A 19,036-nucleotide genomic window follows, 5' to 3' on the forward strand; every position below is an offset into this window, starting at 1 on the left:
AGCTGCAGAGGGCTATGTAAATGTAAGGTATTCTGCATTATTATTGTGTAAGTAATAACCGGCTGCCTGGCATGGCTTGGTTACAGCTGAGTGGTCTATTGAACTCCCCTCTCTATGGTCTATGTCAGCTGGAGGCTCGTAGGCCCCTAAATGAGCATCTCTTCCCAGCCCCATAGGGAAGCTGGCAGTTAGATTCGGTTTTCCTCTGTGTGTGAGATGAAACTGTTACACCGGAGGGAAGGCTGGGAAGCCCTGGGACAATGGGAGGTTGGATGACTCTGTTGCTGAGCTGCCTTGGGGCCCACCGGGAGCTGGCATCTCTAGTCGCCATGTGTTTGCACTGCACATGCTTTGCGTGAAGGGTCCATTTGTGAATGATTCGTAGGGGTTGCAAGCAGGTTACAGGCAGGAGTAGTGTGTGTTATCCGAGGTCACCAGCACATCAGTCGAAGGTGTTAAAGATGGTTACAAGCAACCTGTTGGTCTCTGTGATGGTCTATAATTAAGTGTGATTACAACATCTAGTCATCATTTATTAACCCTTTATAAACTACTCACAAGTGGAATTTTGGTGTCTGAAAAAGGCACGAATCCGTTGGGATTCCCTCGCGTTTCTGAAGTGCGGGGTGAGACACTGAGTGGGGCTCCTGCCTTTAGCTTCATTCCAGGTGTGTAGCCAGGTGGAGCTGCTGTTTGCACCTGTGATGCATACCCGTGCTCAAGCACCGCCAGTGCAAATGGCACTGTGCCTGTCCGCACTAGGGGTTGCCCTGGCTCAGGATACATGCCCAGGGCAAAGCAGGCATTGCTCACTGGACTCTTGGAAGATGAGGCAGTGATCATGATGGGGCACGTGGTCTCAGCAAGTTTTCCCCTCCCAAGTGGAAATGGCGTCCCACCCCAGGTTGATTCCTGCAGCCCTCACTTCGGGTTTCCTAATGGGCTCTTTGGCTACAGGGCGGAGGGGATTGCCCGGAGATGAGCGTCGGAGCCATCCAGCTGGCTGTGGAGGTCTCGCACCCGGGATCGTTCATCTACGTGTTCTCGGATGCCCGGGCCAAAGACTACAAGCGCAAGCAGGAGTTGCTGCAGCTCCTGCAGCACAAACAGTCCCAGGTGAGAGTCCGGCTACTGGCTTGCAGCTGCGTTCCCAGGAGATGTCCCTTCTCTGTGACCCAGGAGTCACTGAACAGCCACTCCCTGAGCCCACAAGGTGATGAAGAGCTGCGCAAAGGAAGCCTTTTGCAAAGCACAACAGTACCCAACTGTATTGGTCCTACAAAACCTATAAACAGTGCCATGTATTCTTTATCTCCGTCTGCTGGTACGTTTTCTATTGGCTAACTCTTGACATATATATATAGACATGGAGCACTCTCGTAACCATTGTTCACATTGTAGTTGGCACATGCCAACCTGCTGCCAGTGGGGGAGGGGGGAGGATGGTTAGCATCTCCCCAGGTTGGACAGTCTCTTCTGACTTGGTTTGTTGTCGTGCATTGCTCTGTGGCAGGTTGTGTTCGTGCTAACGGGGGATTGCGGGGACAGAAGCCACCCTGGGTATCGAGTGTACGAAGAAATTGCTGCTACCAGCTCTGGACAGATATTCCATCTGGATAAACAACAGGTGAAGGAGGTGAGTGGAAAAGACCTGAATTTTGTTACTTGTGAGCATCTCGAATGAACTCGCGCAGAAAAATGATAAAAGACAAAAACACCTTGTCACCTGTAGGTGAACACTTTTCACAGAGCGATCACTCCCTATCTGGCCTCTCAGTCCTCATCCGCAAAGGAAACCTGCCCAATGTCTTCAAAAGATAAGCCTGGGAGCTTAAATTCATAACTTTGTTAGATACTAAAAATCATGGATTGAACAGAGACACGTGATTTATGGCTCATTACAACAATCTATAACCCACCTAACCCACCCGCCAGCCTTTTTTTTCCCTTTTCTCCCTTTGACTGGAGGGGTATTAATGGCCCACTTCACCTTGAATGGTCCCTTGAAATATGTGTTAACTTCTTATGCTAAACAATCTGTTCCACCTTGTATTTAGCTGTGACGTTCTGAGTACCTTTCCCAGACCTGAAGAAGAGCTCTATGTAGCTTAAAAGCTTGTCTGTCTTACCAACCAGGGCCGGCTCCAGCATTTCTGCCGCCCCAAGCCAAAAAAAAAAAAAAAGCCGCGATCGGTGGCGGCAGTTCAGCGGCAGGTCCTTCGCTCCCAGAGAGAGTGAGGGATCTGCCGCCCCCGAATTGCCGCAGGTGCCGCACCAAGCACCTGCTTGTTAAGCTGGTGCCTGCCCTGTCACCAACAGAAACTGGTCCAATAAAAGCTATCACCTCCTCCACCTTGTCTCTCTAGTATCCTGGGACCAGCATGGCTACAACAACCCTGCCTACGAGAATGGAAGACTTGGATTGTTTAATAATAATATATGGAGATATACCTATCTCATAGAGCTGGAAGGGACCCTGAAAGGTCATCAAGTCCAGCCCCCTGCCTTCACTAGCAGAACCAAGTACTGATTTTTGCCCCAGATCCCTAAGTGGCCCCCTCAAGGATTGAACTCACAACCCTGGGTTTAAGCAGGCCAATGCTCAAACCACTGAGCTATCCCTCCCTCACAGTCTCCTTTTCACAGTGTCCTTTATGATTTGGGTGGCTGGGATGGGGCGATGAGATTATGAGGATCAGAGGCCTCTCTCCTTCGCTGGCTTGATGCTGTCAATCCCTTTTAGTTCAGGTGGACTCATCAAGTTAGCAATGCAAGTCTTTACTGTAGTCACATTAAAGGCTTAGATCAATGTGCCAAGGCTTGTTATCCCTTAGGGACTTCATGGAGGTTTGAGCATCCAGAAGCAAAGCCTCTGTGCCCGTCTAATCCCCTGTCCCCGCTCCAGGGGACTGGAGAAGATGGTTGTCTCAGGGCTAAAGCAGGAGTCTGGGAGTCAGTAGACCTGGGATCTGTTTCTGGTTGCCTTGGAGGCTAGCTGCGTGATCCTGGGTGAGGTGCTTCACTTCTTTGGGCCTCCATTGCCCTGTCTGTAGCATGGAGATGATACCTCCCCCAGGTTGTGGAGGAGTAAGGCCAAGACTTTAAAACCAGGACCTCAGTGGGAGCTGTTGGGTGCTCCACACCTTTGAAAATCAGGCAGGTCCCTAACGATGGAGCCTGACTTTAGACTCCTGCCTTTGACGGTCTTGACCCAGCAAGTGCTTGGAGAGCAGGAGCCGAGCGTTTGTCTAACTATTAACAACAGTTTTGGAGCGGTGAGCTCTCCTCCTGCCTCCCTTCCCCTCCTCTTCCCGGCTGCTGGCTGTTGCACAGTCTACTGACGAGTATTCCCGTGGGCAAGGTGCAGGTTAATCACTTGTCTGCTCCGAGCGGCTGAGTGGGAGCCATCTGGCAATAATAATTACGCCAGATTCTTTAATTCCTCTAACATCAGCAAGTGAGTGTGTTTGCTTTGGAACGGGAAAGGCTCAGCCCTCGCTGTGGTCTCCTTTTCCCTGCACCCCGCCTCCCTCGCTGCTCCAGCACCTGCAAAACAGTGTGTTCGGGATAAACAGTTACGGCTGGAGACTCAGACTGGTTTCCTTGGTCCCGTTATCTGGAGCCAGTAAATGCCGTTGTATCTTGCATTCATGTATGAGGTGTGACATGCTCTCTGTGGTACTCAGGTGGGTCCCTGTTACCAAAGTAATGGTACCCCAGTACCTGCGCATCCCGCAGCCTGTAGTGTGTTTATCGTCACCATCCCCCTGTGAGGCAGGGCAGGACTATTGGCCCCATTGTACAGGTGCAAACCGCAGCACAGAGACTAGTCTCTTGCCCAAGGTCACACACAAGCCTATGACAGAGACTGGAGTTGAATCCAGGTCTTCTGAGTGCCAGGAGCTGGGACTTCAATCACCCGAAGTCCTGCACTATCCTTCTGGCTAGGGGCAGGCTGGGGTCAGCACCGGTAGCCAGTCAGGGGTTTCCTGTTGCCAGCTGAGCTCTGCTCTGGAGATGGAGGGGCTCCCTCAGCCTGCTTCTTCCCTTGGGCGAGGGGAGGAACCAGAGCTGGATTTCTGTGTCCATATCTAACCTCCCCCGCGCCCTGTCACTTCTCTGTGCGCAGGGCCCACAGGGAGCAGGGGCTGGGCTCCGGCACTCGATCCCCTGCAGGACTTTCACAAGCAGGTTGTTTTTCTGTTTTACGGGAACAAAGGAAACGGTGCAAGGAGTGAAACCGAAGGGGAAAGGGAGGGGCAGGTGTGAGCAAGGGGCGGAGGGGCAGGTGTGAGCAAGCGGGGAAGGAGCAAAGAACGTGCTAGGGAACTTGGCTCTGTCCTGTGCTGCCTGCTCTGGCTGTCCCATCTCCCCTGCTCAGCCCCACCCTGCGGTGTCCCAGGAGCTCCCCACGTCGCGTATACTGGGTTCTGTCCAGATGTGTTTGTCTCGGCCCTAGGCATGGTGGAGGTTCTGATACAGATCTGTGCCCTTCCTAGCCTGCTTTCCTCCCTGTGGAGAGCTTGCGATGTGCACCTCTGGGCACCGTGATGGCTGGGGTGTGTGCGGTGCCCATTAAAGGGTCTGCCGGCTTTCCCATGGGGCTGGAGGAGCCAGGCTTCGCCCTCCGGTTGAGTTGTTGCTCAGGATCTTGATGGTGAATCTCGAGAAGGCTCGGTCCCTCCTGCTCGTGTAGCTGAGCTAATCTGTATACATACCGTGTGTATTCCCCCTGCCTAGTTTGTGCCTGGACTCTTACCACTCCTGCACCTTCGGGGGAGAGGTAACCAGTGGCAACAGCCCTGACAGCAGACCCCCCTCCCAATATCTCAAGGTCTGTGCATCCCGGCACACCGGGGAGCATCCTGGGTTTATGGCAGGGTGGCCTGTCATAGGAGGGGACCGCATTTCGCATTTGAGGCGCCTTCCATTCCTATGTTCCTGCGCCACATCACCCTCTCTGCCCCGTAGGTGCTGAAATGGGTGGAAGAGGCTATCCAGGCCTCCAAAGTCCACCTGCTGTCCACAGACCACGAGCGGGGGGGAGAGCACACCTGGCTGGTTCCCTTTGACCCCAGTCTGAAGGAAGTCACCATCTCCGTGAGCGGCCCCGCTCCAGAGATCGAAATCAGGGATCCGGCAGGTATGTACAAGGGCATCGTCAGCAAGCAGGTCCCAACCTTGGGCAGGGGGAGGGTGGTTCCGGCTATAGGGAGAGCCCAGTGAACAGCCTATGCCGGCTGCGGGTCCACTGGCTCAAGCGGCAGAGAGCTGGGGGGTTAGAGCTAAAACGGCCCTGAGTTCAGTTCCCTTTGGGGACCCAACCAGGGGCTCGTTTGATGAGTGAATGGGAGACGGAGACCAGGGAATAACCAAGCTGAGCTGTGCTGGCGGAGACTAGCCACAGGGCAAAAATCTGTTCAGCGAAAAGTAATGGGAGCTTGATGAGGTCTTTGCAGATCAAGTGTCTCTCTTCCCCTCTGCCATGTTAAATTCATACTTAAATTTTATAAGAGCTGCTTTTCCCCTATCCCTTCCGGGCTTTTCTTCCCAGCTGTCAGTTGACAACGGCCGATTGACAGTAACTGCTCCTCAGCCACTGAAATTACCCCACGTGGCTGGCTTTCCCATAGCTTCGTCAACGCAAGGTGTAAGCAAACGGCCTGCAGAGAGCGCTGAGGACATGAGGGAGACTAGGAGGCTGAGGTTTAAAGAGGAGTGATGGGGGGCTCGGAGCTGGAAAGAGAGCGGTGCAGATAGGCAGCATGGGTGAACGAGTGACCCTCCCAACTGTCTGGGTCCCATGGAAGGGACTGAGAGGCTGTGAATACTGAGGGTTTAGCATGAGCAGAGGGAAATGTGGGCAGCTCAGAGACAGGACTTCCGCCTTCCTCTGTCCTGGGCAGGCCGCAATGGGCAGATCCGTCGGGCCTGGCTTGTTGGATTGGATGTAGCGGGGATGGGCTGTCCCTCCTGGGGACAGGTGAGCGGGAAGCAGGAGGCGCTAACCCAAGGATTCTGCTTGCCGGTGCAGGGAAGATCCTTCAGAAAGGCCGGGGCCTGGAGGAACACCTCAACATCCCGAATTCCGCCAGGGTGCTGACCGTCAAGCCCCACCGGCCGGGCGTGTGGTCAGTCAAGGTAGGATGGAAGCGAAAGGAATTGCCGGGCCAGGGGCCTATCTAGGCCAGTATCCTAGAGCAGGCAAACCCCTTTGCCTGAGAGGTTCTTCCACGTGCCCATCCTGCTTACGCCGTGCCGTGCCAAGAGACGTGGAGAAATGTATAGAATGCAACTGCAGTGTCTCATCCCCAGCTTGCTCCCCACGGTCTATCCCCTCTCTGGGGTGGAGACGCTCCAGCTGCCTCGTTAACTGGTTCCAGCCTGTGCACTCTTCCCTATAGCACCCAAGTGTTGCCTCCCTAGTCCCCTGCCCCCTCTGGGAGCTGGGTCCCTTATGATAACTTTGGCCTTGATGCAGGAAGGGAGGCTGACCCAGGGGCTGAGTTTTCCCCTTCCTCCACCAGCTCCATTCTGGAAGGCAATGGGCTGGCCACCGGGAATACTTTGTGGGGTTCTAAGGAAAGCCAAGTGCCCTGAATAAATAGGGGCATGGGACTTCTCAGGAAGGTGTCAATTGGTTAAGGGCACTTCGAAGTCAACTCTGAAAGTCCCAGGGCCAGCTTCTCTACTGGTGTTGGGGTGAAACTCCGTCGAAGTAATGGAAATGCTCCCATTGGCAACAGAGAATTTGGCCTCACTGAGCATAAAGATTCCTCCCATGGTTCCACTCGTTCTGTCACTCCAATCCTGTTGTGGCTCTCCAGGGCTGCAGAAGGAAGTGTGTGCCTGCCCAGAATGCAGGCTACTAAAAAGGTCTGTCTGCGGCTTACTGCAGCCTCTCCCTTCTCCCCTACCCCCGGATCCTGCGTGGTGGGCGGCTTCAGGAGTCAGAGCTACCCCCTTTCTACGCGTGCTGATGTGACGTCTCTGCTTGCTGTGTGTCTGGCTTTCAGATCCAGAGCAGTGGCCGCCACTCGGTGAGAATCACGGGCGTCAGCGCCATCGATTTCCGAGCCAGCTTTTCCCCTCAACCTACGTTCGACCTAAACCACCCCAGAGAGCGGCCTGTGCATGGTACCTCCTGCTCTTCCCAGGGCGCGCGTGCGTGTGTGTGGAGGGGGCAGTGTTGTCCGTAAGACACGGAGTGGTAGAGAGCTAAGGGAGCCGCAGATAAGTGGGCTCCCGCTGCTCTGCTGGGCTCAGGGAGCCAGCTGCGATGTCCATGTTTGCTGAAGCTTCCAGTGGCCTTCAGAGCAGCTCCGAGTGGAGCTTGTTGCAGCAATCTAACCTGGAGCCGGCAGGCGTTATTGTTTATATGGCGGCGGTGCCTAGGGGTCCCAAACATAGAGCAGGGTCTCATTGTGCTAGGTGCTGTACAGACATAGAACAAATGCAGTCCCTGCCCCAAGGAGCCTGCAGTCGGAGTATAAGATGAGGCTATGGACAGGCAGGGGAGCCCAAGGTAACAATGAGATGAGCATGGAGAGCAGTGATCCCAGCCGCCGAGTCGCTGAGTGCCATGAATAATAGGGGTGATGTCTGCAGCAGAGAGGAACGGTCCCAGTGCTTTACAATGCCTGACCTGGATGCATTCTCATTCCTTGCCTTCCCCCGCTGCTTTCTCCTGTCTCTGCAGGGCTTCCTATCTCTGTGCTGATTAACTGCACTGGCTTGGAGCCTCCGGGGCACCTGAAGGGCGTGGAGCTGTATGACAGCTCTGGCCAGCCCCTTGTCTCCCTGCCGACGCGGCCTTTGTCCAATGGCTCCTCCAGCCAGCTCTGGGTGGGACCCCAATTCCAGGCACCCAAGGGAAGCTTCTTGCTGAAAGTGACTGGGGAAGACCCAGACGGGCACCCATTGCAGCGTGTGTCGGGAGTCGCCTACACCAGTGTGGTCCCAGGTGAGCGACTCTGTTTTGTACGATCCCAGCTGGAAGGGGTTTGGAGCTGTTGGCTTGATGCCTTTTTGTAGCTCTTAGAGTAGCATTGGGAATAGGCCAACCAGCTTTTATTCCTCTGACAAGCAGATACCTGAAATCACCCAGGAAAGGGCTGGGGGTAGGTGTAATGTCCCAGGTTCTGAATGGACACGTGGAGGGGCATTTCTCTAATACTCCCTCCCTGGTAGAACCCCACCTATCTTGAGGGGTTTCATCTGTCCAACTTCCTTCCATGAGCACAAAACCTAGCCCTCTTCGGGGAGAAGGGTTTGTAGCTGCCTGCTCTGTTTTGAGGAGGCATAGCCAGTTACATGTTTAGTATAAATGTACAGGCAAGGTTAGGTGGAAGCTTGTCGTATTTGGCTCAAGGAGTGAAGCTGCTATTTGAAAGCATGGGTGAAGCAAGTATTGCAGTGATACGTATGATATAAATGCCCAGAGAGGGAGGAGTAGCCAGTGTCATAATAGACTATGGAATCGCAGCCTTTCACAGACAGGAGATATTTATTAAACCCAAACAGCTGCAATTAGAACCATGAACAAACGGGTTTCTCCACAGCTTTGAGATCCAGCTTAGTCTCCATTGTTTACCAGAACCACGCCCTCTCTACTACTCTATAGAGCACACAGAGATCTAGTGTCTGCAGAATATTTGAAAAATAAACAATACAGAAAATTTGAGGCGTCAGTTATTGGTCATTGGGGGTAACATACAGAGTATAGGGGGGATGTTAGTGTTTTCGGGTTGGGCAGCACACATAATATATACAGACTGCAATGTCCCCAATGGGGGGGTGTGTGTAACCGGTGGGCGGGATCAGGATACAGCTGACGAGCGGTGAGGGTCTATCACCCATACAGAAAGTAGAGACAGTCATGGGTATAAGTAAGTGGGCTGGGTAATGGGGATGGGGTGACCCTCACGTGGTGGGATTCAGTTAGGTTCGGTGGGTTCAGGGCTCAGGGGTTAAAGTAAACATACCATTACAGCAGGATCTGTGCCTTACCGAATGAGGCCCTCACTTTAGCTGTTATAGTGAGTTATTAGGACAAAGCCAGTCAGGGGCTGCTCATTCTTTAAAGGAAACACCGTTCCATTTCAGCACAGGGGTCCAGTTTTTTTTTTTTCATAGTTATTTTTTTTCCCTCTCCCCAATCAAATTTTCAGTGTTCTGTTTCTGAGAATTATGGAGTCTGTCTCTCTCTCTCTTTGCACCCCATGCCTGTTCCCACTGCCCAGGTCTACCCAAAGTGAACATGCCCAGTAAAATCCAGGCTTATCACAATCAGTCACTGCTGATCAGCTGCTCTGCCCAGAGCGAGATCCCCTTCCGACTGAAGCTCAGCCGTGGTGGGGAGATGCTTGGAAAGGATCAACTTTTCGCGTAAGTCTCAGGCTCTACTGCAGTAAGTCAGTTACTTGGTAAATTTCCCCAAGCCCACATTAGTCACATACAAATATAGGTAGCTCTAGCCAGGATATTAATTACAAGGGCTAGCAATCCTCATGCTCCAGGTCACAAACCGATGTCCAGCTTGGGGGACAGGAAGGTATTTGCTCCATGGCATAATATTACACCGTGTGTTCTTGCGTGTTCTTCTGACATACCTTCAATAGCTGAGATTGGAGATAGATTCCCCCTAGGATGGACCGTTGGCTCTATCCTGGCTTGACAGTCACTGTATTACTCTTCGTTATCTATCTCCATAGAGTGGAGCTGGCTTGCTTTCGAGGGGGCGGGAGGCGGGTGGTACTGCTGACTTCCACCGTCCAATGTGGACACTTGGAGTTACTGGAATGCTGCTGCCTTTGAGATTGTGGTGGTGAAGTCCATGTATTCGCAGTAGGGTGAAGAATACAGGTTGCTCAGGGGACCAAGTGGGAAATTTCCCTCTCAATTGGAATTCCCACTGAGGCCCTGAAGACCTAATGGCCTGCTTCCTCCCTGCTTTCGCTGCAGCCGGGCTGACTCAGACAGCGGCTTCTCTTGGTACTCCGTGACATAGCACAGAGAGGTTGAGAAGTGGCAGTGCCCAGGAGTGGGTTTTCAGTGTGCTAGCAGTGGGTTCCTCATTCCTTCTGCAGCAAAATGCAAGATAAAGGTCTTTACACATGAGCCTCCAGCCTGCATGCAGGCTAAGGAGACACACTTGGGGTGCAGGGGTAAAAGGAACGGAGTGTGAATTGTGATCTCAGGGAGAGCAGTGGAGAGAACTAGCGCAGAGTGGTGGCCCCTGTGCCATGTAACCCAGCTCTAAGCAGCAGGGAGATAAACCCCCAAGCACCCTGTCTATGCTAGTGCCCCTGTCACCGCTGCACAGGGGGAGAGATTTTAGGAAAAATCCCAGTGTTGGCCCAGTTGTTAAAACCGGCTGAGGATTTGCTTTCGGCCAATCTGCCCCCTTGACGGTGCCTCCAGTGAGGCTCTCCACAATTAAGGCGCCGTAAATGGCGAGTGGCTTGTGAAAATCTCAGCCAGTGCCGAAAGAGGAGAGCGGGGTGTCTTCCTCCCCGGTCTCATGGGGGTTCTTCGCTTTGTTTCCCCAGGGATTCTGGGACCAGCAGCTGGGAGATCCCCGTGGTTTCCGGAAGCGATGAAGGTTTTTACGAGTGCACAGCCGTTAGCACAGCCGGGGCAGCGCGAGCTCGCGGCTACCTCTCTGTCACAGGTCAGTCCTGGGGAGGGCAAAGGGCTCTCGGGCAGGTGACAGCCTCAGCCCAGGCTCCCACAGAGCATGCAAGGAGGACTCTGCCCCTGGGCTTTGCTTCCAATATTGAATGGTCAAGTTCAGCCCTTCAGTGTTAGAGACCTCGGAATGGTAGAGTTTGGGACGGACTCCAGTGGGGTAGATGGGGGCTCAGCAGCCTGGATGATTGGACCCCGCTGTTTGCTTCCTCCCATGCAGAGCCGCCTCCGTACCTGGTGCCCCCCGGGAACATCACTGCATTGCCGGGAGAAGGAGTGATCATGTCTTGCCCAGTGTCAGGAGACGTTGCTTATAATCTGACCTGGAGCCGGGATGGGAAGGTGCTGCAGCCGGACGAGGGATGGGTGAGGGTCCTGCGGAACCTCTCGCTGGAGATTGTCAGCGTTCAGTTGGATGACGGTGGCCGGTACGAATGCACTGCAAGCAACGGCCATGGGACAGCTAATGCTTCCTTCTGGCTCTTTGTTCAGGGTAAGCAGTCTCTGAGCCCTATCTCGAGACGATTCCCTGTCATTGGCTGGGACTGAAATCCCTTAGAGTCTGAGCTGAAGGGGGGGAATGGACCTGTTGCTTCTCCAGGGCATGCCACAGAAGAGCAGGAATCGCAGTCAGATCCAAGAGTCTTACAGGGCCTGTTTGAAAGGGTCTGTGTGATCCTGTATGGGTTTATCTGAGCAGGAGCAGTGCAGGAGGCAGCATCCCCAGTGCTTTGTGAAAGTCACTCCTCACTGATATCAGAGCTGGCTTGATGGATCGGCAAAGCAAGCATCTCTTTCAGTCTCTGCTCTCCTGGGACCCCTGCTTCCTCTGCAAGCTCCCCAAGCCATAGATCGGCCTACTGGCAGGACTGCAGGCTGGGAACTTGCTGCTTTATTTAACTGCATCCTAAGAGAGATGGGGGGAATATTCCCACTGACTGAACAGGACATAAGGGAGGGGTGGAGCATGGCTGCACCCCCTACTGCGCTGAGTAACCCAGTTAACCCTATAATGACCGCTTCACTACACTGCTCCCCTCATTCAGTTGTGGGGCTGGAGGGAGCAGCTACATATGGCCCGTAGCCCCGCCAATGGCAAGGCTGGATCTGAGGAACATCGCCATTCCAAAAGCCCAGTTTCACTGCTCTCAGCCACTGTTCCGTTACCGCCTTCCACTAGCTCTGTGCTCCCCTTCTACGGCAGGAGGGGGAGAGCTGGGAACTGGGCCTCTGGAGCTGGGAGCAGGTGACTGGTGTCTGACATGTTGTGTTTCTCTGTGTGTAGAGGCGCCTCGAGTAAGGGTTGCCACAAGCTCGCAGTCGTTCACCAGGGGTGGGAAGGTGAGGCTCAACTGCACGGCGCTGGGCCACCCTGCGCCCCGAATCTCCTGGAAACGATGGGACCGTGCCCTGGAAAAGGACGGCAGGTAACGTTACCAAATCAGAGCCTCGGCCGCTTTGCTCCTGGGCTTCGATGCAGAGCAGCCTGACACTCATGAGGCTGGGGGGAAGGGGGAGAGGAAAGGGGGCACCTTTTCCACCGCGTGCAAACCAAAATGTATTGGGTACAAGGCTTTTATTGCTGTTTCCAGACCTCCTGCTGGTGGCAGCTGGCTTGGTCAGACCAAAGCTTCTAGCCAGGTTACAAAACGTAGCTGCAGCCCAGGCTACGCTACAAATCCGCCTCATGCTACTAAAGGGGCTGGGGGCAGCGGTGGTGTGGCCAGCTTCCACGATAGGGGGTTGATGCTCTAGTGCTTAGTCTAGGCCGGGCCTTGACATCATGAAATGGAGGAGTTTGTCTCTTGGTGACTGTTGCAATGCTGGAGGGGCAGGGCTGCACCCCCTTACCATCTGCTCCTGGGCTAAAGAGGGATCTCCACTCTCGGAGGAGTTTGCTGAGTCATGTTTGTTCTCTTCATCCTGCTCTCTGTGTCGTGCTGCTGCTTTTGGGGGTGGATATTAAACGAGTCCCCCCAGGCAACCAGAGAAGGATTTCTGGTAGTTCATGTGCCTGGAGAGGGCTGATAAAGGGAAAAGGGGGAAACTGCAAGAAATTATATGAACTGCACATCAGAGATTAGAAGGATTCTGTCTAGTTAAAATTAATATATTTAAAAAAAACATGCTTCCTTATCTCTGCTGCTAATAACACTTGAGGTTGCGGTGGCTGTGAAAGCGTGTTAAAATCAAACGGACTTTTCACGCTCTGTAGCACTTTTTTGCAGCGGGGGAGAGGAACAATGGAAATAAACTTACTTTTGACCTTTATTTATTGTCAGTTTCTGATAAATTTCACTTTCAGGCTCACCCCACTAGTGCCACATTGCAAATATTTAGGCTACAAACACTGTACTGGCCATTTTTTTTTGGTGTGTTTTTTTTCTTAAATTGCAGAAAACCAAAACAAGTAAAAAACTTTCTGATTTTTTTTTTCTTATTCATGGAAACGTTCGCTTTAGCTGTTAGGCCTCGTTTCTGCTGTAGCTGATCCATCTGGTACTTTTTTTTTCTTAAGGGCCAAACTTGACTTGTGAATTCCCCTTTTAACTTTTTATTTGGGAAAAGTGCTAGGAGATTTTTTAGGGCAAGTCGTGCTCTATTTTCTTCTTTTTCTGAGCTTTGTTTTTATGGTGACCTTTCCCCCCGCTCTTTTCTTTCTTGATCCAGGTTTTTTATAGATGCTCAGGGCACCCTGATAATCAAGGAGGCTGTCCCTGAGGATGCTGGGAATTATAGCTGCTTTGCTGCCAGTCGGATTGGATGGGATGAGCAGACAGTAATCCTACAGTACACAGGTACCAGCTCCTGTAGCTTGTCCTAATGCAGAATTTCCATTGGGAAGACTCCGTTGACTTTGGATCACTTACCCAGGAGTGGTGTTATTAATATTGTTTGTATTGTGGTAGTGCGCAGGAGGTCCATTCGTGGACAGGACCCTTCTGTGCCAGGCGCTGTACAAACCCATAAGAGAAGGCACTAGAGAATAGGGCCTCTGCAGAGGACTGTGCTAAGACCACTGGCCTTGGGATCACTTTGCTACAGACAGATGCTTGCAATACTCCTCTGGGGCCTGATCCATTGAAGCCAATGAGCTTTGGATCGTGGCCGTCGTCAACAAAGTCCCAAGGGAGGCCTGCAATGGTGGGTTCCCTTACCTGGGGTTACTCACTCTCCCAGGGGCTTGTTGGAAGAACTGGAGGGTCTTACTGAACATTAAAGTCGTCACCTTCAGGAGCAATGCGGTGTGAGCAGAGAGCTGCCCAGCAAAACGCTGATGATGTTTTCTGGTTTCACAGTCTAGTTAAGATGAACCTTTCTGTTGTGTCTTATAGTTCCCTCGTCCCTGTCCTCTCTCCTCCTCTGTGCTGTTCTCATTCCTTGATTCTGTGTGTAGACGGGACACAGCTGGTTTGAATGCCTGGTGTTTTCCTTAGGTGGATGCATGGTCAGACTCTTGAACTTTGTGTCAAATCCCTTGTTAAAGAGGTTATGCTCCATCCTCATCATCAGGCTGTCTGTTCGGAACCTCCCTCTGATTTATAACACACCTAGTTACCTTCCATGTTACCTTCATTCTCACTTCAGCCCTTGTGTTGGCTCAAGAAACTGGGGCCCTGAGGATGATCAATAACAGCGTGTTACAATAATAACTCAACACTACTGCTCCCTCCGCAGCATTTCCCAAGCACCCCACTTTTTCCTGGGATATTTCTAAGCAAATCATTTTCCCAGGAAAATTTCAGCACACATCTTTATCTGTTACAGAAAGATAAGACCAGAAATGCAAGTTTCCAGAACACCTCCCTAATAACAATCCTGAAGCACCATTCTGGCTGGCCCAGTGTCTCACTAGCTAGGAAATACCGACCAAGAAACAGATTACAACATCAGGATGTAACACTGCAAAAAAACGAAAGAAATAGTATTTTTCAATTCACCTAATACAAGTACTGTAGTGCAATCTCTTTGTCATGAAAGTTGAACTTATAGATGTAGAATTATGTACAAAAAATAACTGCATTCAAAAACAAAACAATGTAAAACTTTAGAGCCTACGAGTCTACTCAGTCCTACTTCTTGTTCAGCCAATTGATAAGACAAACACTTCTGTTTACATTTACGAGAGATACTGCTGAAATACAATGTCACCTGAAAGTGAGAACAGGCATTTGCATGGCACTTTTGTAGATAGCGTTGCAAGGTATTTTACATGCCAGATATGCTAAACATTCATATGCGCCTTCATGCTCTGGCCACCATTCCAGAGGACATGCTTCCATGCTGAAGACGCTCATTTAAAAAAATAATGCATTAATTAAATTTGTGACTGAACTCCTTGGGGGAGAATTGTATGTCTCCTGTTCTGTTTTACCCGCATTCTGCCATATATTTCAAATTATAGCAGTCTCGGATGACTGCCCAGCACATGTTCATTTTAAAACACTCTCACAGCAGATTTGACAAAACGTAAAGAAGGTACCAATGTGAGATTTCTAAAAATAGCTACAGCACTTGACCCCAGGTTTAAGAATCTGAAGTGCCATTCAAAATCTGAGAGGGACGAGATGTGGAGCATGCATTCAGAAGTCTTAAAAGAGCAACACTCCAATGTGGAAACAAAAGAACCCGAACCACCAAAAAAGAAAATCAATCTTCCGCGGGTGGCATCTGACTCAGATGATGAAAATGAACATGCGTCAGTCCGCACTGCTTTGGATTGTTATCGAGGAGAACCTGTCATCAGCATGGACTAATGTCCCCTGCAATGGGGATTGAAGCATGAAGGGACATATGAATCTTTAGCGCATCTGACATGTAAATATCTTGCAACGCCGGCTACAACAGTGCCATGCGAATGCCTGGTCTCACTTTCAGGTGACATTGTAAACAAGAAGTGGGCAGCATTATCTCCTGCAAATTGTAACCAAACTTGTTTGTCTGAGCAATTGGCTGAACAAGAAGTAGGACTGAGTGGACTTGTAGGCTCTAAAGTTTTACATTGTTTTGTTTTTGAGTGTAGTTATGTAGCAAAAAAAATCTACATTTGTAAGTTACACTTTCACGATAAGGAGATTGTATTACAGTACTTGTATGAGGTGAATTGAAAAATACTATTTCTTTTGTTTATCATTTTTACAGTACAAATATTTGTAATAAAAATAATAATATAAAGTGAGCAATGTACACTTTGTATTCTGTGTTGTAATAGAAATCAATATTTGAAAATATAGAAAATATAGAAAATATCCAAAATATTTAATACATTTCAATTGGTAGCCTATTGTTTAACAGTGTGATTAGTCACGATTAATTTTTTGTGAGTTAACTGCGATTAATTAACAGCCCTAATAATAATCCTTCCTTTCTCCCATCTTTTGTCTTGCCTATTTAGACTATAGGCTTTCTGGGAAAGGGGCTGCCTCTCATCATGTGTTGTACAGCGCCTGGCACAATGGGGCCTTGATTGGGCCCTGGGCACTGCTGTAACATTAATAATGCATGTTTGTGTGACCTTCAAGATCTTGCCTTCAAACCCACCTGTGAAGTGGCTAGCATGCCATGGGCACCCTGTAAATAGTGTCTGGCAAAATGAATCGGTGGCATAAACCAGAGCTGGGGCAGCTTGGGAGAATCATATGTTAAACAGACGGGCAAGGGAAAAGACAGATTCATTGTAGCCTCAAGAATGAGTTCTCATTGTTAGGTGAGGACCCTCAGCAAGTCTATCGGTGCGTGGTATCCTCTGCTTATGTGAGACTGTGGGAGCTGCGGTCTGTTGCCAAGCACTGCAGTGCATCTCTGCAGAACAGTTTGCCATAGGCATTTGCCCTTGGAGAGCTGGGTGGGTGTGGGGGCTCCCAAGCTGGTGCTTCATCCCCATAGATGTCCCTCCCCCGGGGCCGCGGTGTTTCTGGGGTATCTCGTGCATACTCGTGAAGTGCTTTCCAGGGTGGAATAAATTTGGAGCCTTTTTGTGTGTGTCTTGGATACAGAATCTCCCCACGTCGCTGCGGTGAGTCCTGTTGTGCAAGCCCTGCTGGGAGAAGATGCGATGCTGGAGTGCCACGTTTCCGGGGTACCCCCTCCCCAGATCATATGGTACAAAGGTAGGGCTGGAATTGACTCAAGTGAGCTATGCAACAGTTTGGGGGGGCTAGGGGCATATTAACTACCCCCCTACTCTTAACACAGACAGATTGCGCCTCCCAGTCCGTTATCCCTTTCCTGCAGATGGACTCCACTTCACAGCCTCACCTGGCTAGCCGTCTTCTCGCTCCTGAGACCCCAAACCTCTCTCCACCCTGCCAGCCAGCAGCAATCCATTCTGCACTGCATTGCACCTGCTGCTTGGACTGTTCTGTGTTTGGGATGCCCTGTCTTAGCCTGCCCTGGCATTGAATACAGGAAATCCCCTGGGCAGGAGGCAGAACCTTCCTGAGATATTTCCAGCTCCATTTTGCAGGCTCAAGTTCTGTATCCAAACAAACTAACTCTCCATCCCTTTGAAGATTTGCCCATTGATGGCAAGAGAAGGCAGGAAGGGGCTTTGAGGTGCTAAGGCAGTGAGGAATAAAGGTTTGACGTTCAGTATCTTTCCTTGTCCAGGGGAACAGGAAGTGGCATCTTCTCCTCCCGGTGCCCATCGGGCGGTCCTGCAGCTCCAGGCAGTGCAGGAGGAGGATTCAGGAGAGTACATCTGCGAGGCCATCAGTGAGGCGGGGGTCTCCTTTGATGGCATCCTGCTGGAAGTTGGCTGTAAGTCTTGACTTATAAAGCTTTGGGGTCCTTCAGATTATTAAAGAAAAACCAGCTAACAGTGGCAAATGACCTGCTCCGCTGGGATGTACGCAGTGTAGTTGTAGCCATGTTGGTCGCAGGATATTAGAGAGACCACGTGGGTGAGGTAGTATCTTTTATTGGCCCAATAGAAGTTGGTGTAATAAAAGATAGATATTACCTCACCCACCTGGTCTCTCTATACCCCTTTGAGAGAATTCATGGGAGTTTAGACTGGAATGACCCAGTTCTGCACTCTGAGCTATTCACTGATACCTCCACTCTCTGCCCTGTTACAGGTGAGTCTCTCTCTCCGCTCCCGTCAGTTTATAGCAGCCAGCCTAGTTCTGGATTTCATCCTGCCCTTGAGCTCTGCACCCACACTGAAGTCTATGGGGCTTTCCAGGGCATAAGTGAGGACAGGATTTAGTTCTGGATGTTCTACACAACCAAGATCCCTTCACTCACTGCACCGCTGGAATGCAGCCCTTTCTAGGGTGGAAACGCGGCAACCAGCACTGTGCTATCTGGCAGGAGTTCTAGCTATAGGGGGCGAAGAGTCTAACCATGAAACTATAGGGGGATTTCTACTGATGCATGACACCTCGGGGCAGGAATTGAAGAAGAAGGCTGCGTCCATTTGAAGTTGCAGGGTGGATTTGGGCAGGTAAAGTAAATGCTCAAGCTGTGAGTGGGCCAGGATGTGGGACACCTCTGGCGTCATGCAGGGTGTAAAGGGATCGTGTCCTCGTATGCCCAGGGACTGCACTTCACATCTCTAACAAACAGAGTTGTTTTATTGCAGTAGCACTGGGAGGCCCCGTTGTGCCAGGCCCTGTACAGACTCCTAGTGAGAGGAGCTCCCTGCCCTGGAGAGCGCTCAGTCTAACGAGAGGCAAGGCAGACAGCAGAGTAACACAGAGAGGTGAAATGGCTTCCCTAAGGTCGTACAGCAGGTCCGTGACAGAGCTAGGACTAGAACCACTCCAGTGCCGTAGCCAGAAGACTTCACTGCCTCTCATGCGAGAGAGAAGAGCGCCACCTACTGAGTCACCAGCATCATGTCCTAGAGCGTGTATGCTCCTTTTCGGGCGCCCATCTAAGTACTGTACAGGTTTGACTATATGTAGCTAGAGAGAGGAAACAGCGAGAGGTGCTATAGACCCAGTCTCTACTAAGTTGCAGCCTGGAACTGTGGGACCACTGTGCCTCCTTAACTCGCCAGCCTGGACTGTCTCTCACAAAGCTATGCTAGTGACAAGCAGCAAACCCCTCCAAGCACTGTGATCACTCAGCCACCAGCACATGGAGCTCCACACCCAGCTAAATGGCATGAATGCTCCCAGAGCTGCTCATGAATCATACAGAGAGAGGCACCAGCCAACCACCCCAGCCCCTGGCCTTGCACCCCAGAAATATACCATCTTACACTGCTCAAGACTCCCTTAGACAGTGCGAGTTCATTAATTAGTTCACCACTTCTTCAAAGGAAAGAGGACATGCCCCAGCCTTTGTCATCTGAGCTGAGATTCCCCACACACTGCAACCAAAACCACTCTGTTCTAGG

At 51.2% G+C, this 19,036-nt stretch overlaps 1 protein-coding gene across 1 annotated transcript in view; it reads left to right on the plus strand.

The window, feature by feature from the left end:
- HMCN2 (hemicentin 2) overlaps positions 1 to 19,036 on the plus strand; it is a 114,987-nt gene that overhangs the window by 6,268 nt on the left and 89,683 nt on the right. Inside the window, exons 3-15 of the mRNA XM_029912711.1 lie at positions 958 to 1,116; positions 1,514 to 1,636; positions 4,972 to 5,143; positions 6,035 to 6,141; positions 7,017 to 7,137; positions 7,700 to 7,963; positions 9,243 to 9,387; positions 10,551 to 10,672; positions 10,910 to 11,182; positions 11,975 to 12,116; positions 13,360 to 13,487; positions 16,686 to 16,799; positions 17,299 to 17,448. Of these exons, the coding sequence (XP_029768571.1) occupies positions 958 to 1,116; positions 1,514 to 1,636; positions 4,972 to 5,143; positions 6,035 to 6,141; positions 7,017 to 7,137; positions 7,700 to 7,963; positions 9,243 to 9,387; positions 10,551 to 10,672; positions 10,910 to 11,182; positions 11,975 to 12,116; positions 13,360 to 13,487; positions 16,686 to 16,799; positions 17,299 to 17,448 (2,020 nt within the window). The remainder of the gene's footprint in view (positions 1 to 957; positions 1,117 to 1,513; positions 1,637 to 4,971; positions 5,144 to 6,034; positions 6,142 to 7,016; positions 7,138 to 7,699; positions 7,964 to 9,242; positions 9,388 to 10,550; positions 10,673 to 10,909; positions 11,183 to 11,974; positions 12,117 to 13,359; positions 13,488 to 16,685; positions 16,800 to 17,298; positions 17,449 to 19,036) is intronic.

The sequence above is a fragment of the Terrapene carolina genome, unplaced genomic scaffold, assembly GCF_002925995.2.
Source record: "Terrapene carolina triunguis isolate 2854851 unplaced genomic scaffold, T_m_triunguis-2.0 Scaffold238, whole genome shotgun sequence".
Taxonomy (NCBI): domain Eukaryota; kingdom Metazoa; phylum Chordata; order Testudines; family Emydidae; genus Terrapene; species Terrapene triunguis.